This window comes from Dermacentor silvarum, chromosome 1, assembly GCF_013339745.2.
Source record: "Dermacentor silvarum isolate Dsil-2018 chromosome 1, BIME_Dsil_1.4, whole genome shotgun sequence".
NCBI classification, from domain to species: domain Eukaryota; kingdom Metazoa; phylum Arthropoda; class Arachnida; order Ixodida; family Ixodidae; genus Dermacentor; species Dermacentor silvarum.
In genome coordinates this window covers 49,220,297-49,243,269 of record NC_051154.1, presented here as the reverse complement: position 1 = coordinate 49,243,269, position 22,973 = coordinate 49,220,297, and the positions used below count along the sequence as shown (strand labels likewise).

The window sequence follows — 22,973 nt, the reverse complement described above, 5'->3', positions numbered from 1 at the left end:
CATGTCTCTTATTATTATGCATGGGAAGTTGTTTTGCACTTGTTTAAAAATGATGGGACCCAGTGTTGGTGGGACATTGACTGGAGAGCACTTTTCAGCAGTTTTTATTCAGTGAATAGACAAGTGCAATCTAACGCCTCTACAACAAAGTGACTTGTATAATGAAAAATTCTGTATGTCTTGGCCGAATTCCTATCTTTCATATGTATTGTGAACTCCTTTACTGATTGATTTGATTGATTAATGGGTATTAAGGGGGGATTTTACTCGTAAAAACTTTTTCTTTAATATTTGTGACAGCTCAATGAAACTTTCACCATTTACAGACTGTGAGCTCCTCTTTTCAAACCTGTTTTTAATTTTTTGATAGCTCATTTGGTTAATTTATTGCACACCATGAATTTTTGTGCAAGCTTAGGCGTTAACAGTGAGCACAAGAAAACACAAAAAAATCGCTCATATTGCTCTCAATGAATAGTAGAATTCAATAAAGCAAATATATATATATATATATATATATATATATATATATATATTGTGCAACATTTGTGTTTTAGTATAGAGAAAAATTCCAATGCTGAGTTTCAGTTTTACCACTCTCAACGAAGAAGCTTTTGAAATTATCTTATTGAATACGTTTGTAGAAAGCTCTGAAATTGTTTCTTTGAATTCAGGACATGTTAAAGCATAAGCATGCCAAATTTCATTATGATCAGACTACATAAAGTGCACAAACTCTAAAAATGCTACAAAATGAGGAACTGAAAAAAACATGCTTGAATGTTTAAAGATAAAAATTGAAAGTCGCAACGCTCGAAAAACGCATGCTTTTTAAAATAATTTCTTGTGCTGCAGCAGCCCGGACAACTATGGTTATTGGGTGAATCAGGCTTGGCCGAGCTCCTCATGCAATCCACAATGGCGAGGGGCCGCGCGTTAATTGTCGGCCGCAATACGCTAGAAGACGGAACACTTTCTGGCTTCTAACAGCCACCTTGTGCTCTTTAAATGCAATTTTAACCCATTTCCAGTAGTCTTGACTTTGAGTTTTATTTTCATAACAGTATGATACTAAACTTATCAAAACAAGTGAAAACAAAAAATCAATAATTTTTGAAAAAACTCACATTTTTCGAGTAGCATCTCCCCTTAATGGAGCAAGGGCCAGTTCTGGCCAAAGAGCACCAAAACGTGCGGAGATGACTACAATAAAGGAACTACCCTTGTACACCAATTTGTTGCTTTACAAAAAAGACACATAGAGCAGTGAACACTGTTCTCTACAGCCGTAACTAAGCTATTGTGGCAAGTCGTCTGTACAGTAGTCTTAGTTGTCCAGAGAAAGCTTGCATCTTATGTCACACTTGTGCTACTCTGGGCATTTCATGTAGGCTCCAACAGCTGTATGACATACATACGTATTTTGGCATTTGGCTCATACATTGGTATTGCACTACATGTATGTTAGTGCCATTATATTGATGCCATAAAGTTAAAACCATGAATTCGGGGGCCTAAGCAACGTAAATAGTAAGCACAGAGTATGTGGCAGGAGGCAGGGGTCATGTTTTAGGCACAGAGAGCAGCTACAAATGGTAGCATGATGATGACATAGGAGTATTTCTTGGTGGGCTAGTTGGTGAAACATAGCTATTTGAAGAGGGGTGCAAATTAACACACATGCACAGATTAAGACAGACAAGACAAGCTCCACTAGCAACTGTTTTACTAGGCCTTCAAAAGTTGCCTATATATGTTGCACACAAGCCTCAAAGACATGTGCAGAACCACAAGGCTACGAGTGAACAACAGAAAAAAAATTAAAAAAAATGGATCGGTGGTTTACAGTTTCATGTTCCAAGTTCCAATAAGGTGCTTTCTGAATGGCATAACTGTATGGACTTGTCAATGTTGCATCTATCTCCACTTTATGGTAGGCTTCTAAAATTTCCTTTGCTAGCAAGTTTTTTGCTTTTCCCTATAATTTACGTAAGAAAGCAGGGGTCGCATAAGCAGGAGCCACAATGCATGGGCAAGTGTGAACTTTATTTTTAACAGCTAAGGCATGTGGTGCTGATCTGGTCTGTCCTCTGTATGCATGTCAAGTTGTGCCCCTCTTCCTCTTCTAATACCTAATCTAGGAACCTCGCTGGAAATATCACTGGGTTTGCCTTTTAATATATACACACACACACACACACACACACACACACACACACACACACACACACACACACACACACACACACACACACACACACACACACACACACACACACACACACACACACACACACACACACACACACACACACACACACACACACACACACACACACACACACACACACACACACACACACACACACACACACACACACACACACACACACACACACACACACACACACACACACACACACACACACACACACACACACACACACACACACACACACACACACACACACACACACACACACACACACACACACACACACACACACACACACACACACACACACACACACACACACACACACACACATAATGTTTTTCAATTAATAAACGTCTTTCTCTCTCTCTCTAATAGCTGTGATGATGATGGTCAACAGATTCACATGCTGGCACTGGCTGCAGGGACTACAGTGATGGCTGGTGGTTCTTGCTGCATTTTGATCCACAACAAATGAGGGTTTTTTCACCCCTCTTTTGACTTGTACATTTGCAGTTACAATTTTAGATGCTCATTCCACCAAGAAGGTCTTGTGGTATTTTACTGTAAATGTTAGAAGCATCTGTTTCACAGCGTCAAGGCTTTGCCACTTCCTGATGTACCATATTTTTTGGACTGTATATATTGTCCACGGACAATGCATGTTCTCGTGACGTGGAGTATCTGTGGGCGCAGACTATAGATGTTTTGACTCTTAAGATCACAAGCAAAACCGAAGAAAAACCGAGGCCCACCTGCATCCACATTTTTTTAACATGCTGAGCCATAGCGAAATCAGCTTCCCGAAATGACTGCCACTGCAAATATTTCCAGCAGATACTGGCTGCTCTCATAAGTGCTTTTGATAATCATATTATGACTTTTTGTATTGCTTGCTTGACATGCTATGTTCCACTAACCTCAACGAAAGCAATTTTGATGGGTTTTAGAATTCACTTCCATGCAGTCTAATTAAGGACCCAGAATATGACTGCTCGACATTTTTTTTTTTTTTTTTTTGTGCCTACCAACTGCATATGCAGGGTGTGCAGTTCTAAGTTTTACAGAATTTTTAGAAATTGCCTGTGGCAGGTAGCATAATTCTTATCATTGAGCTGGGTTATTCGATGAGGCGGACACTCGTAGCACGAGAAATTGAAACACATATTCAACTAATTAACAAAAATGTACTAAACTTAGTTAATTACTTTACAACACTTATTGCAATTTACGAATTGTAGCCGGTGAGCTTGTCAGGTGTATCCACTTGGAATGAATTTCCAGAATGACACCAGTTTGGAGATATGCATCATCAAACTCGCCGTAAAAATGTGCCGTTGTTCCACTTACTTTTTTACCAAAATGGCGGTTTTATACATTGAAGCACAAAAGTAACTGGAATGCCCATGTATTTCGTCCCACACTTTGATAAATAATATCTCGAAACTGTTGTCATCCTGGAAATTCATTTCAAGTGGATGTGTTTTGAAAAATCACCGGCTACAATTCGTAAATTGCAATATCTGTCGTAAAGTAATTAACTAAGAAGTTCATTAGTCAGTTTTTGTTAATTAGTTGAATATGTGTTTCGATTTCTCGTGCTACTAATGTCCGCCTCTTCGAATAACCCAGCGCAATGATAAGAATTATGCTACCTGACACAGGCGATCTTTAAAAATTCTGTAAAGCTTAATTTTGAACACCCGGTACAGTGGTTGCGTACAATATAAAAAAAGCTTATTTTCCACTGAAATTCATCGCTGCCGACTAGACAGCGGGTGCGGACTATCTAAGAAGGAACTTTTTATTTGAGCCCAAGTTTCCTTCTGCGGACTATACACTTGGTGCAGACTATAGTCTGCAAAATGCGGTATAAGATCTAGAAAGTTGGTTTCAGCAACATCCACTCTGTCACCTTTATTTCGATTGTATTATAAAAAGCATTACTGAAAAAATGTGGCATTATCTTGGAGGGCTTCTTGAGCGTACATATGCCTCGCTCCAACATTAAACTATTGTTTTCTGAGCCTGAAAAAGTCTTGAGCCTTACAAGAAAATGTGGCACCTCTGCTATCAGTGCATTCATTCATGCAGAAATGTGGCTGCAAACTGCAATCCTGCTAGGTGCTTATTATATATGCACGCTCTTCAAGGGTAAAAGGTTGCACACAGAAAAATTTACCTTGTGCTGCCCTTTCTTGCCACATGCTACGGTTCTCTTCCAAGTATTTGAGCCAAGGCCTCTTGAGCTCTTTGGGAGCGAGTTGTCCTTTTGGTGACCTTGGTGAAGAAGGTGCACTTCCCATTTTGCCGCATTTGATGCCTTCATCAGTGCTGGTTGCTGTTATGCTTGAGAGACTCGTGATGCTTGTAGTGCTTGTCGTGCGTATTGGCCGGATCATGGAGAGTGAGCGTTGCTGCATTTTTTCCTCATTCTGTTTTTTGCCTTCTTCGTGTGGTTTGGCATCCTCCTCTTTACTGTCATTCTGCTGCTTGGCATCATCCTTGGTTTTGCTGTCATCCTGTGCCTTGGCATCATCTTCACTCAGTGCCTCTGCATGACAAAAACTTTTAGTTTTGACTAGATACATATAAGAGTGGTGAACTGCTGGCAAGCAACGGAGTAACCGTTCTATACTAATGGCTGTGTTTACTGTATTTCTTCATTCTGTGTATTTTTCTTTATGAATATAGTAATGTGTTTGATTTACATACCTACTTACTCTTGAATAATTACTGTCACCATTCCTGTATTATTTCATCATATGTATTTATTTTACGAACACATAGTTGTACTACCCTGAATTTGCCCCTACCTTATGTAATGCCTATGGGCCTTTATATACCCCTGTCAAAAAAAGCAATTGACTCCAATTGGGAAATTTCCAATTGGTACCAATTGGAAAATTTCCAATCGTAAATTAGTACATAACTGGGCCAATTGAACCAACTGGAACGTGACCAATTGGTTTTTGTAGGAGTGACCAATTCTACCCAATGGGTTTGAAAGCAATTGGTTGGAATGACCAATTACACCAATGGGCAATGCAAATACACTATATACCCCACAAAGCAAACCTAAATACGATTCCAGCTGTCGGAAACAGGTTTGCTATAGCCATGTATAGTACTGCATGCATATATAGCTACACCTCATTCCAGTTTCCTTGAATGGGTTCATAAACTGAAAGTATGATTTCCCAGTTGGTTACGCTCTAGCTAGTTTATTCCTATTGGTAGTCCAATTAGACACTTGGGAATGTAAGCTGGGCCTAGCTGGTTCAAACTGGCAAGTCCAATTGGACTCAATTGGTTGCATCTCTGACTCAATCGTAACCAATTGGAGGTAAGGATTTCCCAATGGGCCTAGTTGATTCCAATTGGCAGGTCCAATTGGACTCAATTGGTTTCACTTTGACGCAATCGTAACCAGTTGGAACTAGGGATTTCCCAAGTGTTTCCAGTTGGGTCCAGTTCCTTTCAATTGGCAACTCCAATTGGTTTCTGCTCTGACCCAATCGTAACCAGTTGGAAGTAAGAATTTCCCAATTGGTTCTTATTGGTCCCAGTTGATTCCTATTGGAAAAGCTAATTGGAGTCAATTTTTTTTTACTTGGACAATAAATGAAATTAAATTAAAATGCTGTAAGATAACCTTTCACTGTCGTTGAAAAGAAAAATGTACAATCATTGCATTCTACCGGTGCTAACATATGGGGCAGAAACTTGGAGGTTAACAAAGAAGCTCGAGAACAAGTTAAGGACCGCACAAAGAGCGATGGAATTGAAAAATGTCAGGCCTAACGTAAAGAGACAGGGAGAGAGCGGTGTGGATCAGAGAACAAACGGGGATAGCCGATATTCTAGTTGGCATTAAGCAGAAGAAATGGAGCTGGGCAGGCTATGTAATGCATAGGATGGATAACCGGTGGACCATTAGAGTTACAGAATGGATACCAAGAGAAGGGAAGCGCAGTCGAGGACGGTAGAAAACTAGGTTGGGTGATGAAGTTAGGAAATTTGCAGGTGCAAGTTGGAATCAGCTAGCGTAAGACAGGGGTAATTGGAGATCACAGGGAGAGGCCTTCGTCCTGCAGTGGACATAAATAAGCTGATGATGATGAACTTTTTATATTGAACTTCAATATGTTCGTCCCCAAAATTTGTAATTAAATACATTAGTGGTCTATATAATTTTGTCCTGCAGTGCTTCAGGAAGGCTTTTCTGGGAAAGTGGAGCAACAATGCATTTCACCCCAAGTTTGCGAATGGATATCTTACTGCTCTTTTTTAAAAACTACCATAATGGCTCGTTTTCTTGACGTAATATGCTTTGATTGCATGGTTAGAACCCACATAAGCCTGTGAATACGGTGAGAAATTCAATAAAAGCAATGATGACAGAATGTCTACTGCCATATCTACATTGTCAGGAGGGCTTGTCATAAGCCAAAAAGTTACTACTCATGACGAGCTGAGGTCGTCAAGATGGATACCTTAAGGAGTTGAAACTGATACAAGTCTCGAGATATCAAGACATGCTTTGAGTACCTAGTGGTTTCAATTCTGCAATTGCAACATGAAAACAAAGTTCTGACTAAAAAAGTTAGTGATTTTTTAGTGATAACTAGCAATTTCTAGTGTCAGCTTGAATGAATAATGCAACACCAAGGACATAACCTCTTCCTCTGTACTGCACCATTTTTACTAATCGCGAAGTGCTTTCAGAAGCACCTGGTATGGCCCATTGTTGGTCAAGTACTGCAAACGGACATTGTGCTAGGCACCCAACTTGCACAAGCTTTTTTTTTTTTCACAAAAGACACACTCTGCACCTGTTTATCTGCTCTATGAATAACAATGCTGTACATACAAATTTAAAGGCAATTCCCTAAACAACTACTTTCTAGCATAACAAAAAGAAAAATGGCCACCACAATCATATTTTCCTTTTTAGAATATTGATTTTTCGCAATGTGTTGTCAGAAATTCTACACTGCATGCAGCATTAGCACAAACATCCACAGAGCATACTGCAGGCATACTGGTACGTGCTACTCTCCCATGCTACCCATCGGAACAAAAAAACCCACTAAACATCAGGGGATAAATCTTCGATTATTACTACCTGAAGTGCCTATAAGCTTTGCACAGCGCTATATTGATGTAGAAGCACTGCTCCAAGTGACTAATGAAAATGCATGCATTTTTTCTCTGCCCTGGCATCACTTCAGAATGTTGATACCATCTCGGGGTGTCCATAAAAAGAGAGTGGTGTTTATATGACAGAGATGACAGTTCAAAATGCCATTAAAACCTTGGCAATATGCAATGACAAATACTGTGACGTTCCTATAGTTATGAAGTTAGGAGAAGAGGCCCCATTTTTAACAGTGAAACAGGGAACCATTCATTATTTATTAAGTAATGAATGCAAAAGAAGTGTTACTTGTGTAACAAGTAATATTCATTCCTTGTTTTCAGGGTGACATCAGTTTTCCTCCTATTGATGAAAAAAACAAAATGCTATCGAGCTCTTAATGCATACTTTGAAAGAAAAGATTGTTTTTCCTGTTAGAAATAAGTGCTCACATTCTAGTGAGCACTTATTCTAGTAAGCCCCCCCCCCCCCCACCCCGCTTTCAAAAAAAAAGATAAAAGCAAACTGAAAAAAAAAAACTTTTTTTTTCACCTGTTCCCTTGTTCTCGCTGCCTTCTTCTGAAATGCTGTCCTCAGTAGTTCTTTGCGCAACCTGAAGGAGTATTTTTTCCAAGAGGTCCCCGCACACATCCATGGTTGGATTTAAAATAAAGTCAATAAAGCCTAAAAGAGAAAGTAAAAGAGTGTTGAAGTTCTACGTTAGAACCTGTATGAATATTGCTCCTTAGCACTATTTAATGCAACCTTGAAGGAAATGTCCTTTTGACACCTCAGAGTTGACTTTGTGGCACAGCACAGTCGTTCACAAACATACTGCAGCATATCACACACACAGTGATCTTTATATATTTGAGTAAGATATGATGCTTTAATATCAGTAGAGTCAAATATGATTATAACAAACTGGTTTGAGCATTAAATATAATTTGGTATTATCAAGCGATTCGATATATCTGAAGCCAGGCATAACAATCTTTTAAGATAAGTTTGTTATAGACAATAGAACAAAGCTGCGAGACAAAGCTGAAACAGCCCATGATGACATGACTTGCAGCAGGAAGCATGAGTAATGTGGCAATCTGGTAGTGTCTGTAGCTCTGTCGGGTTATGCATCATATCGCACGCTATCTGATTACGTCTGAACATGCTGTCAAGCATGCTCAGCCTCGTGATCGAAAAGAAACACAAAAAAACACAACCCTGCATCAGGTGCTTTTATGGCACAGGTTGTAGGGGCTTGGAGTTGTATATATCCAATGTCCAGTTCGTTTAAAGGATTTATTTTGCATGAATATCACTAAATAAATTTTGAGTGTTTGATATAGAGCACAACTCACTGTAGCCAGACTCGTTTTAATCAGGTTTGACTAATAGAGCTGAAGCAAGTGTTGAAAGTAAAATAATCAAGGTGTGTACAATTGTTCATGACAACTGATGCAACATTACTTGATAATTTTTTTTACAGAATAATAAATAAAAGAGACATTTTCAATGATTTGAAATGAAATTTTGCTTGTAGGCTGTTTGTTCAATACCTTGCTGTCTAGTAAATTCAGAAGGCATGTTACAGTGCGGACATAATTATTTAATAAGTATGTTTAGTTGCTGAATATTGTAACGAACAAGCTTTTGAGGTCTGATGGGGGCAGAATATATGCATTCTGTGGGGTAGATAGATAGGTTGGCAACAGTTTGTCGAGTTAAAGCCAATTAGAGAAGTGTAGAAGGACATACTGTAGTAGTTGGTTTCTGGACAGAAGACATGACAATCTTTGGAAAACATGTCAGCTGTGACTACATCTCCCATTTCATTTAGCAGAAAGTCAATTTTAGTTGAGCTGGCATGAAGCATAAACTTCATTCAGGCTGAGGTTGACCATAAGCTTAGAGAAAATGATGTGGCAAGCACAACCTGTAAGGCAAGTATACTTCGGTATATAATCATAGAGAGAGCTACCTATCTGAGACTCCGCAATTAACGTTGTGTTCCTGTCGCACAGTGGCGAGTATGGAAGTCCAAGTTCATGCTCTTTGTCACCCTAGGACGAGAAAGAAAAGGCGTTAAAAGCATCATCAGATGTAACAGGATCATAAAATACAAGCATAACAATGACTTGGCTAATTTAAAGGGACGCTAAAGAGAAAAATGAGTTTTTCTGTACTAGTAAATTACCCTTCCACAATGCCAGAAACATCACTCTTACTGCAAGAAAATGTGTGGTAGGCCAGAAAATGGGTAAAAACGAAAGACAGGTGGTGACACCGCCTTGAAATTCTCGCACCAGCCCGCCGTGACGTCATGGATTTTGACATCTGCTGGGCCTAGGTAATTATTTAGCAGTAAAGATAGACTACATTGTGTTCTAAAAGAGCCAGACACTGAATTTGGCAAGTTTCGGGAATTTTTACTGGGCCAATGCCGCCAAAATCCGAAAACTTATTGTGAAATCTATGACATCCCACTGACGTACCGGTGTTCTAGTTCTCGTGCGAAATTCAAGAGATGAAACTTTGACCTTCATTGTCTCTTTTAATAATCAACCTATCATGGCGAAATCAATGACAACCGAGTTTTCAAAGACTAATTTATCAGTCTAAACTGGCTTATTGTTTCGCTTTAGTGCCCCTTTAACATTAGCCCATTTTATGACTACTGCAGAATGTAGTTTCTCACTGTGATCTCTAATCAACTCTGTCTTGAAACAGCGGACTCTATCCTATGCCAATAAACTTCCGAATCTCATCATTCCACTTAGTATTCTGCCGAGCCTCATGACATTTACCTTCCCCTTGGCACCCAGTCTGTTCATATAATTAGACCAGCAGTTAACTGCTCTACAAATTACATGACCTGCTCTACATGACCTATCCTACTCCAGCTCTGCCTCTTAATTCAGTTCAGTTTTTTTTAATTTCGGACAGCCACTGTCCAGGAGCCTGGGACTAAAGGCATCATACCTGCCTGACGTGCTCCCGGGCACCTATGTACATTCATGTAGTATAGATCAAGAAATTGTCAAAACGACACATCAGCCTAACATGTTCTTGCTAAGAGTATGCAAGCACACAGGCAAAGGCTGTGATAAGAAATCTGAGAACAATAAATAACAGTCAAAGTGACACACATCAACAGCAACAACAGCAATGCTGTAGCTATACAAGGGAACAACATGTTTTTGCTAAGATGCACGTAGAAACAGAGACAAAGGTACATAAATGTGAGCATATAGAACAAATCTTAGGAAGCCATCTAGGACAACATAGGGGAAATTACTTGTACTCTCTGATTGAATTAAAGAAATGATAAATTAATGGAAAAAGTGGATGAAAAAAAGAACTTGTCACAGGTGGGGAGCGATCCCACGTCTTTGCATTATGCGTGCGATGCTCTTACCATTGAGCTACCGCGGCGCCATTTTTCCATCCACTTTCTGGGGTATTTATGGGGTATTTATAATTTTTCCATTAATTTATCATTTCTTTAATTCAATTAGTGAGTACGAGTAAATTCCCCTATGTTGTCCTTGATGTTTTATGTTTGTTGGCTTCCTATGATATGATTAATAAAATCGGGCCCCTCGGTTCCCTTTCTTCTCTAGCATATTGAACAAGTAAGACCAGAAATAATTTTTCTAAGTTTACATGTATGTAAGTACAGTTCCACAATTTTTTAAACACTTGGATGCAACTGAACATCAGCTACCCCTGCTTGCTTATCTATACTGTTTTTCCTTCTGTTAACATCACACCTATGACTTTCCGTTGTGTCCCCCACTGCATGGTCCCGAGATATTTCTCAAGTTTCTTTATTATGTTCTCAGCTTCAGCCCCATAGGTTAGTGGTTGGGCAAATTTAAAATTAATATACAATAAATGTGAAGAGGCTCGATTAATGGGCTCACTGAAATTTGCACATAATTTGTGAAAACAGCACAATGACATCTAAGGGCAACGTAAATGTTATTCATGGTGTTACACTCATTAAAACAATTCATGCATTGCACCAGACAGCTTGCCCATGGTGTCAGATATTAGCATGACAATTATGGTGTCAGAATATGTAAAAGCATTATTGTTCAGTCATTTCCGAGTGTACTAAAATGTCAGTTTCAGTGGATAAACCAACAAATCACTTGGCATGCACTGTTGTACGCTAGTTTATGGAGGCCTTCTGTGGGGGCCATTCACCTGCAACACTGCTCTTTGTGGCTTTCTGTTGTCACCAACTCCACTGACATATTCCAGTTTCTATTTTGTAATCTGCTCTTGAGCTTTAGTGCTAGGTAGGCTCACTTTTTATAATCCTGATGGATTGTTCAAAACGGATGACGAATTATTTGCATTCCAAGATATAAAAGATACTAAACTGTTACAAATAGGCAGGAAAATTATCAGATGAGCATTGATACTAGCTGCAGAGTTGATATCTTTGCATTTAGTGTTCTTTGAAATTCCTAGCAACAATGACTTTGTAGACAGCGTGGGACAGACCTTTCTTTTTTTTTTTTTTTTTCTGGGAGACTTAAAAGAAATATTGCACCACACTATGTTTATTTTCCACAAGTTGCTCCCATTGCATGCTTTTGTGCTGCTAGGCCGCATATCAAGGCAGTTGTGCACTAATTATTGAATGAATAAAAGAGAAATAACTATGAGAGCCAAACCTACAGGAACTATCCCTTACCTGTTGAAAGAATTCTTCCATAAGGAGATATGTCCACCTATGATGCAACCTCCACTCCTTACTTGGGTGACTAATGTCGCAACAGTGTAGAATTAAGCTGAGTGCTTTGGCCTTGTCGAGGCTGCATTGAAAGCAAGTTCTTGTTAGTCGACTGTAGCTAGCAGGATCTGGCATCTTTATAATTTGAGTGCTAGATGTCGTGGAAAGAGTGCAATTTGTGCAGAGTACACCATTGCTATATTTTGAATTTATTATTACCATGCCCAAATACAGCATACTTGCCTTCTAATTTAGTGCACAAGGATAAAAAAGCAAGACAAAAAGAACAAGAACAAAATATATAATTCAAAATAGCAATTGTGTTGGTGGTTTAGGAAACTCTTCTTGATGCTTATCTGTGACCATTTAAAAAATTGGTTACATATTCATGTACTGTGAATTGCTAGGTCTACGAGGTCTGTCTTGTCCTTGTATATTATTGATTAGCCAAACCTTGATATAACAAATTCTCATACATAACAAAATAAATTTAAAATGCTTCTCGCCAATATAAGCATGTAACAAACATATGTTTGTAAGAAATATTGATATTTTTATAACAAAAATATAATATTTCTATGATATATAAATATAATATGATATCTTTTATATTTGTTTATATTTATTTTGTTTTTGACTCCACTCCTTTCTGTAATGCCTTCGGGCCTTGAAAGTATGTGAAATAAATAAATAATGAAGCTATTTTCATGTCAGAAGCAACTTTGCTATAACAAGTTTGACTGTATTCATTCGCTATCCTGGAAACAACTGAAAAGTTACAGCTGAAATAAAACTAGCCTGCTATTTTCCTTTTGTAATATAAAAACTAAAGAAAGTAAATGTTTATAATTTCAGTGTGCTCTGATGAAGTTCACTTCAGTTATGTTGTGACAATTTGGAATTTTAACGCTAATAGGTTTATTAGAATGCTGCAGGTTAGTCTAGCTTAGTGGGACCACCTAATCAGTGAGGAAAGTTCAAGCGCAAAAGAGGACATGGACGAAGCAACTCGATGTCTGTCTCCTTGAACTTGCCAACAAGGCAATCTCTATTCTTAACCTAATTACTCTTAGTGCTGGCTGCTTCTTATATTATACATGAAGGCGTGTGAACTAGTCTTTTCTGAAAATATTTCAATGTCTTTCCTGAGCCTAACATATTATAGCAGCTGTTTTTGTCCAAGAACGCAACCAAGATATTGAAGCATGTTGTGCTTGAACACTTGTGTTCAATCCAAGTGCAACATGCACCGTTTCTCCTACAGCAAAACACTGAAAATGCTTTTGTTCATTGGAAAGTGCTATAAGCACTGTCATAGATAGGTGTGATCACTTTATTTACATGGTTGGTCTATATTTTTTTGCTCAATTTAGAAGAGTGGCAAAGACTGGTCAGGCCTGACATGTTGCAATTTCGGCTCATTGTCTTGAATGCTAGCATGCAGAGGTTCAGAAAATTGTCCATAAATGGTGGAAATATGCACCAATTAATGGGCTCAAGAAATGCAACAAATTATTTCCTATAGATAGCTTGTATGTCTTTTGCACCATGCTTCTACCTGAAATCATGATGACTCAGGGCTGTCTTCATGGTCTTCACTTGCTGGAAGTGAGAGGTCATGTCGGTTGCCAGGACCATTTCAATAACCAACAGACGAAACTCTCTGAAAAGATAGTGAAGTGCAACTTTCTGTATTAGTAATTGTACCAAACACTGAGTAGTAGTTAATTCACTGCTAACAGCAGTGCAAGGTCTGGTTTTATATATTGCTCAGCAAGTTTGCAGCTAGTTATATTTGTGGTTGTACTCTTGTGAGCAAGCTATGTCAATATTATTTATGAATATGTTAACACAAGTTTGTAAAGCTAACAATAAAGTTTTTGCACATTTTGTAGAAATTTTAACTCTGCCCACTTTAGATCATTGGTTACGCAGTAGTTACAGCTTGTGTCAAGATGCAGATTTGGGCAGGCTCTAGCCCTGTACTTCTTTTGATTGCAAGTAAAACTAGTGAGTGGCATAAAACACCTAAATAATCAGATCATAAGGATGTATGCGCCAAGCTTGAGATTAGGTGTGGGTGTTGTAAGTGGTAGTAAATGCAAGGTACATCAATTAAATGTCATAATATGTCAATCAAACTAATGTGGTAGATCAAGAAAATGAAAATTATTTTTGCTTAATAATAAAACTATGGTCAAAGTCTTCTGAACTGTTTCAGCAAAGAAATATTAATGTCTGTGTACTTGTGACCGTTACATACGGTATATTTGGCACAGGTGCACTGGGGCGGCCAATCAGTTTCAGAGTAACATGCAATGCTTCGTTTATTAAATGGACATTACCTCTTTCAGTTGCATAGTCTCCATATGGATATGCAACTTTTGAATATGCCAAAAAGTGATGACAAGATAAAGATCTTCAACACAGCGCTGAATGTAAACGTAACACTCTGATAAACAAACAATATCGTAAGTGACTTAAGTAAGGAGAGTAATGGCTAAACAATGGCATTTTAAGAGGTGCACTACGTACAGGCTTGATAAGAAGTTCGTGTTGCTCTGCATCAATGCTTAATTAGTGTTCTTTCTTGCATCAGAAGAACTGTGTAACAATTATTTCAGTTCTTTTTCAATCACTATAATAAGTAAATCTTTATAATTATGCCGATTGACTCCATGAGACTTATGCATGCTACAGGTTCAAAATTTTTTCTGCAATGTTTGCGCCATGTTTTTAGAAAAATATATGGATTTGGAAGCCTTAAGAACACTCGGCCATAATTCATGGATGAAGGGGTCAGCCTCGATCTTGATGGGACTGACAGAATTAATCGAATTGAAGTGTTATATTGAACGGTCTAGGCCATAAAATGTCATCTCTCTGCGCTTTTAAGCAAACCTTAACGCTCTCCTTAAAACAGATCTGCGGTAAGCACAAGATCTTTTTTATAAGTTTTTAAACAAATTATGCACATGCCTGTATTTACACTTATGTCCATCGTCGTTAACCTCAAACAGCTTTTTACAACTTTATACGGACCACAACATGTCCTCTGTGCGGCCCACTGTGTCTAATATTCCACATTTCTTAAACTATTATAAGCACTTCACAAGGGACGTATTCTCGGACGCTGACTTTCGGCACTTTCTACACGGCGTGTTGCAGGTGCATTGTATGATTCGAGCAGTTTTTCTCAATCAACCAATCAGCGCGCACTGAAAGTGGTATCTCTGAAAGTGACCGTCCGAAAGTTCGTCCTGCGATGCATGAAAGCCTCCGGAGTGTCGAAAACACGTGTTGCGACTCTGTTGCCACTAGCTTAGCATCTAGAAGAACTTATAAAAAAAGTTCAACTAGCACAAAACGGAAAGAAGACATGGACATAATGAGCACTATTACCATGTCTTTCCGTCCCATGTGTTTCGTGCTAGTTTAACTTTTTAACGATGTACCAACTAACCCAAACATCTACCCTTCTAGAATAACTTATCTTTCCAATAAGCTATCGTACTTAAAGGGGCCCTGAACCACTTTTTCGCAAAGTGGAGCAAGGCATTTGAAGTGAAAATAGGCTATTTCAGAAATACTTTGCCGCAAAAAGTACTTCAATGCATTCGGCAGAAGCGGAGTTATTGGTAATCAAACACGGCCTCTGCTTTACTCCCGTTCCTTCTTCAATGCCTTGCACTGCGAAGGCTACGGCGGAGCGGGGCGTGGCCACAACGCCCCGCCTTCGAAATGTCACTGTGGCGCATTTAAAATTTCATTTTGGATTTTAACGTAGATGCCACGACTTTCGATTTTGGTGCCTACGACGGGCTAAACGTAAGCCAAACGCGGTTGCCCTCAGCGAGCTGCAGTGCGCTTAGCCAGTGGACTCATGGCGGCACCCCGCTGCGGCCGCGGTGTAGCCGACCACTACATTTTCGGCACTTTCGAATTATTCCAGCACAGGCCAAATTCAGGATAGAAATAACAAACGTTTTGGTCTATAGAAATGCATGGGGGCCGGCAAGAGACTTGCTCAAGATTGAATTTGTCGAAAAACTTAGGTAACTGGAGGTGGATTAACGGAAGTCTACTGTATGCACTGTGTCATTGAAAAATGAAGAAAACACACCAAATTGGCCAAGCTAAAAATACAAATAGAAACACCAGCAGTTAAATGGTGCATAAAGTTTGGGTACAATTATTTAGACAAGTGAATGCTTCATACATGGTCTCACTTACAGTGCTTTTTCTGGATTGAGATACGTTTGAGCACAATTATAGCACCAAAATGTTTATTCAAGCAATTTCCAGGACTACTTTGGGCATGCAGTTCTTTTTTTTTTGTGCCATTAAAATATTCATTACCCAGTATTCATAACTAAGGGTTCTCGCAGGTTATTAGATGCCTTCTCAAATGTGCAACATCATTAAATGTATGGCTGCTTTGTTGACATAGCATATCCACCCTTAATATTCATATTTAGCAAGCTCTGTTTAACATTTCATAGTGTCTATCGGCAGCCATGGAATTTCTAATATGTCCTGAAAGGTGGATATTGCCAAAAAATGCAATTTGTACTGCGAAGTTTAATTAAAAAGCTGGAATCAGGATATTAAGTAAAGTCTTCGTGTTAGGTTTTGATTTAATTGCAAAAAAGCTAACCGCTTACTTGTACTCTTCTTTGCTTAGGCTGGATAATATGTTCTGATCATCATCTGTTAACAGGCGAAAAGCAGCACTGATGTGATGGTTTTCAAGAACCGATCGGTCATTGTAGATGAGCGCAGTTTCTGACCTGCAAGAAAAAAAAAAAAAAAAAAAAAAAAAAAAAAAAAAAAAAAACAGCACAGTGAAACACTGCTTCTTGAAAAGGTGAAACTGAGTGAATTGCCGGTGTCAATAAGTGGTTGCTAAAGGGTACATTTATGTATAATGGAGGTCAAAGCTTGCTCAACTAATCTTAGTAGGTTTATTTTCTTTGCATCTACAAATTACAATTGACTTAACTGCAAAGCTTATTGCACGCACTTTTGATACTGGCATGATTTTAAAATTCAAGATAACTGATGACCTAGTGGATGCTGCAAATGCATTGTTAGCAAATGCATTGTTAGAATTGAATTAGTGGACAAAGAATGGCCTCTAGAACATCATTGTACTAAAACAAAAGCGGCCTTGTTTTAAATCTAGAACAAAAGTGCCTGAAGCGAAAAACCTATCTGAATGAGGTCAACAGCTGTATCACTGATGGATCCAGGGTAGGGGGTGCCCCGGATTCTCGCACTGAGCCCCTCTCCAACCTTCCATCTTCTATATTACTAATGTAGCTCCATCAAGTTGTTGATTGAGACAGCTTTTATTGTTTGCCCTCAGTGCCTTGTACATTGTACAAGATGTAAACAGATCAATAGTACTAACAATAATAATCTTATTAACTTGCTGTTTATTATGTAGTATTTTCTCATTAGCCTTCTAAAATATTGCTTCTGTCTAAAAGCAAATTTGACAGTTTTACATGTCTTGCAGTAATAGTGCTTCTGTGGAATCTTTATCTTTAGCTACAAGTCAAGAATTCAGGATAGGCTCCTCCTAAAAAAAAATCGCGACACATGTGGTCTTTGCATGCTTCAGAAAATAGTGAAGTGATAATGAGAGGGATCCCGCCGCACTCATGTACCTTCTATCTACAACCTCAACCCCTTCCCCCCTTTGTGTGTGCGTGCACCACACCACAGAGATATAGTATACCAGGAAAGGTTGAACAGCCCGATTGATCCTTTCACAGGCACGAAAGTCACAACTGATACAAGAAAACTCCCCCAGCAGGCTATGGAGTTTTGCCACAAGCGAGCGTTCGAAGACGTGGACAGAGGGAGTTCAAAACAAGACGTTTTGCTGGTGGATGTATACATGCTGTGGGGCATTGCCACTGCATTCTTGACTTGTCACTGACTGTAGCTACAAGGTGCATTGCATGTGACCAGGGCAGGGGCAAGTAATGCAAATAAATCGATACCACAGTTCGATAGTGAGGGTATCATATTAACAACGTTACAGCCATGCAATGAAACGCCTTTTCTTTCTTGGAAGATACCTCTGACTAGCATCACCCTATACAAAAATTCTGGCTTACAAATCTTTTGTCAGGTCAGCCTTTGAGTATGCAAATATTGTTTGGTTCCCATACACTAAGCAACTAATTAAAAATCTAGAAGGTGTACAAAGGAAAGCACGACGGTATATATATATATATATATACAATAAAAATACACGAACAGACTCGCCCACCGAACTACTTAACAAAGCTGGGATCTTAACAGTACAGAACCAAGCAGTATTAGCCCATTCTCAGCTTATGTACCAGCTTATGTTAAACACAGCCAGTTTACCATTGATACTCTAGATACATCTCCAGAACTGAAACACGGCCAATGCGACAAACACACACAAACACGCAATGAATATTCCTTTCGTACCAACTACTTTAGAAATTCAGTCTTTCCTTTAGCGATAAGAGAATGAAATAATCTGAGCGAGTCCATTAGTACCAGCTGCTCATTAGATACATTTGCTAGTTCTGTGGAAAAAAAAAATCTACTCACCTTAAAGCTTTGATTTGCTTGCTCTGCTTTGTCACTGATCTTCGTAGGCTAGCACTTTTTTTATTTTTTTTTAATTTTAGCTTGCTTCTCTGTTATCAACATTTTAGTTATACCCCTTTTAAACATCTTCATTCTACATATTTCATACTTTACTAGTTACCTAATATTACTGTTTTTTTTTCTCTTTCTTCTCAATGTTCTAGTATTTAAAATGTACACCCTTTAATCTAAAAGTGATTTTCTACCAACACTGAGGTTTTGTACAATGCATTATATGCTTGACTGGATTCTGTTTATCATGTTCATCACATATATTTTATCACATGTGTTTACTAGTATTTTCTTGAATTGGTTTGTTTTAATTTTTCAGATTCTTCTAGGTTATCATAAATTGTACCCATATCTTGAATCTGTGATGGTGTAATTAATTCTGTTGTTGTAGCCAAACAAAAACTTCTGCAATAATAATCATGTAATTATACTCTGTATTTATATTTGCTTTCTTGTTCGCCACTCCCACCATTTTACTTGCCCTTCCTGTTATAATATTATCCTATGAGGAATTGACAGTATGTGAAAAAAACAAAACCCTCACCGAGACATCACATGGAAGTTGTTGGTTGTTCCAGTATGTTCATAATCATGGATAATTGCTGCAAACAAGGTGGCAAATGCTTCCAGTTCTGTCAACCAGCCCTGGAATGCAAACATGATCCATTAGTGTGGCTGCACAAACGGTCTGCTTATGCACAGGCAATAGGCATAATGAACTAAATTAGAGGAGTTTCAACTTTTGCCGCTGTAGAGAGGGATCAACGCCTGAATCGAAAGTGGTTTTCCAGCTTAATGCCAGGGCTCTACAAGGAGGAGGTTGCCACACATGCCACGAGGCCACATTAATTAATAGTGGAACTTCCACTGAAAAAAAAAAATATATATATAAAAGAAAATCGATGCACTTGCACGTGATGAGTGATGTAGTTTATGAAAGTTACACAATATATATGAAACATGGGCAGCAGGTATAGAGGAGTAAGTTCAATTGTCTAATCTAGAAGTTTCTCGAAATAAAAGTACAAAAATAAAGCTAGATGCGCAAATGTTTCCGATGTAGACTTGCGGAAAAAACATAAAAGAAGGAAAACATTAGGTGTTCACGAAATGTATGCTTTTAAAAAAAAATTGCTATGTAAGAAAATTGATGCCATGTAAAGAAAAAAAAAAAAAAGACAGGGAAAAAAATAAACAGCATACTTCTTGCGCTTGTGAATTGGCACTGCTGCACTCGGAAGTTGCGTCAACTGTGTCCTAACTGCATTCGTGTGGCGACAGAAACATAAATGCTCTCAGCGTGCCAAAACGACGCAGAACTTTAGCTCAACCAATTAGGCCATATGATTAGCGAAAGCGGTCGACGTGTAGCAAACAGCACTTACGAGCAAAAAGCTTTGCGAATTCGACCCCTCGTTCGCGAGGGGACTTGTTCGTAAGACTAGCATTGACTTATTCTGCGCAGTATGTGTAGAAGGCGAGGCAGGCGCCAGCCCACATTCACGAAACTGCCAAGGAATTATCCACACACACACACACGTCGTGGTGCGACGAATGGTCGTGGGTAACTGATAGGACGAGCAAAGAAGATAAACGAAACACGTGATTTTCCCAGGAGGTCACATGTCTTCTTCCAGGAAAATGGGCTGCAAAAAGAGTTAGTCACTATAAGGAGCTAGGGAACATGAAACTACCTGTGGCTACCAGTAAAATATGTTATATGTCCACTGCCAATGAAGATAGTTACAATACAGAATTTATACGTAGTTTGAGGAGTGTATGGCGTCTATGTCCCGAACAGTGCCATCCGATGCTCAGATAGACTGATTGGATGCGCACCGGCCTTGCATTTTATATGCTGCGCGTAGAATGCTGTCTCCATTTTGGTGAGGCCATCGTTATAGTGTTATCTCGCGGCCTCCACGCTTTCAACTTCTGCGCGTAAACTTTCTTACAGCGTCATCATTGAATTATTTCTTTAATAACGAGGAGGAGGAATCTCGTTTAAAATGTTCTTCTTGAAGCAGCAGCCGCGGTCAGCGACAAAAGCCGACTGCCTGTAGATGCAGACTGGGCAGCTTCACCGCAGAATACATTTGTTTGCGGCGGTGCACCCTTTACAGGGGAAAAGGTCATCTACCGACTACAGGGCCGGTATTTTGTAGCGATGCCTTTCCGGTAATAATGCCTTTTCGCGCTTATTGCGCTTTGTCAGTGGTCAGAGCGACGGTCCGCTCGCGTTATCAACGGGATCAGCCGGTCGTGAGCGGTGGATGATAAGACTAGTATAAAATAAGTCATAAGGCATCGCTACAAAATCGCGGCCCAGGACTGTACTTCTCAGCCCGTATTGACAAAAGCGTACTTACGCTAGGATTGTTCGTAAGAGAAGATGCCAGCCAGTGGTTCTGACGGACCTATTAGCGAAGGTTGTAGACCAATGGGAAATGGCACTAGCGAACGAAAAGATTCGTGAATTCGGCCCCTGATCTCAGCGCTTTCTTACCACGCCTTCTGCCATGTTACGTCATCTGGTCACCCACTTCCAACATTTGTAAATATGAATGTATACATTACAGTGAATTGTAACAGCGCAAAACCCCACAGCTATTGTAAATGGTGACTAATTAAAAGGATGCCTGCGGATATACCGCCCCCCCCCCTCCCTTTTGTTGTCGTTTTTGTTTTAGCAGTCGAGGTTGTTTTTAGGGTGTGGGCGGAACTATGACATGAATGATGCTAAAAAGTTCGATAACTCAAAATTTCATTGCGCCATGCAGCAAAGAGATGTTCGATAAACACGGATTTTTGTGTGAAGAAACACCCTCCGATTTTGCCCCTATGAACTCTGAAAACGCAGAACCCTAGTTGTAAGCCATCTACAGCGTCAAAGAACGGGACAATGTCAACCGCAAGCTGCAGATTGCCGACATAGGCCCCTACACCTAATTATTATCAATGTAACATCTCGATTATGTGAAGGCATGAAGTGAATAACAGTGGAGAGAGCGCCTCATTTCCTGGTCAATATTTGTATTTTGCGAATAATCAGATGAAGAATAGTGTCAATCGCGCCGTTTCTGATAATAAGTAGACATTGTAACGCATCTTTCTTTTTTTTTTTTTTTTGTTACTTACACCGATGCCTGCTGAGTAGAGCATGTAATGGACGGTCTGGGTGACGTCTGCTGCGTGCAGGTTGTTGTGGTAGGGATTTTTATATTTGCAGTATCCTTGCTCCACAGCAGTGATAAAATTCTCTAGCGCTGCTGACGATATCTGAAAAAAAAAGCATGTCACAAATTTTAACATTTGACGAAACAAAGGAGAAGCCTCGACACACGCATGCTATTCTTCAGGCCCTTGCTTTCAGGAAACGGGCCTTCAATGTAGACGAGGATGGCACTGAGAGTTCATAACGGCGCACCGAGGTGTAGCAGCATGTCCGCCGCCGTAACACATTGCATGGATTACATTTCCTTAGTTTATAACTCACACAAACCTAACTTGCACGCTTGACCAAACGCGCTCAACCGCACTGCAAACGCGAGGAGCTTGGGGAAGAGAAATCCGCAAATGCACGATAAACAACCTGCAAGGAACTCATGTTGTAAACCACTCATGCGGCCATTTGGCATACGCTGGAATGCGAGCACATGGACGTATTCGCAGTTGCCCTATAAACCACAGCCGCATGGTTGGCTAGGAATTTAGATCACTCGTTTGATATCAACGAAGCGGTGCCCGGGCGACCGGGGTAACCAGTGAAAAAAAAAAAGAACCCCCCCCCCCCCCCCCCCCCCCCCCCGTAGATCTGTAAATCTGAGCAGCTCATACATAAAAGACAGCGAAGCCGCGTGAAGGAATTATCGCATTCTTTGGAATTCCTATAGGAGTTCGCCACCACCCGAAATCTATCGAAGACTTTGCAAACGCTTCGCAGTATATAGCTCAGTAATTCTATACTTTCCACTATATCCCACTCATGTTCCTGTATGCTGCACCGGCTCTGCCGACGCCGGCGTCCTGCTGCGCGTTTCGACGACCTCGTCACACGGCGAAACGCTCCATATGCGTGGATGACTGAACTTGCTGCTAGTTTGGCTATAAATTAAGCAAGTGCCAAGCAGACATATAGTAAGGCCAATGCGAACACGTTCTACAATATTACACCGCATTTCGGCTCAGTGCGCCCAGCTGCCGTTGAATTATCGGTCGGATTTTTC

The 22,973-nt window shown here is 39.6% G+C and overlaps 1 protein-coding gene across 4 annotated transcripts in view; it reads right to left on the bottom strand.

Annotated features, from left to right (window-relative positions):
- LOC119462438 (dual specificity calcium/calmodulin-dependent 3',5'-cyclic nucleotide phosphodiesterase 1A) overlaps positions 1–22,973 on the bottom strand; it is a 561,781-nt gene that overhangs the window by 8,332 nt on the left and 530,476 nt on the right. For all 4 annotated transcript variants that reach the window (XM_049667691.1, XM_037723794.2, XM_049667693.1 and 1 more), the window contains 8 exons: positions 21,886–22,026; positions 19,292–19,392; positions 16,764–16,889; positions 13,658–13,762; positions 12,061–12,181; positions 9,334–9,415; positions 7,908–8,039; positions 4,398–4,769 (listed from right to left, as the gene is read on the bottom strand). In XM_049667691.1, the coding sequence (XP_049523648.1) occupies positions 4,398–4,769; positions 7,908–8,039; positions 9,334–9,415; positions 12,061–12,181; positions 13,658–13,762; positions 16,764–16,889; positions 19,292–19,392; positions 21,886–22,026 (1,180 nt within the window). The remainder of the gene's footprint in view (positions 1–4,397; positions 4,770–7,907; positions 8,040–9,333; positions 9,416–12,060; positions 12,182–13,657; positions 13,763–16,763; positions 16,890–19,291; positions 19,393–21,885; positions 22,027–22,973) is intronic.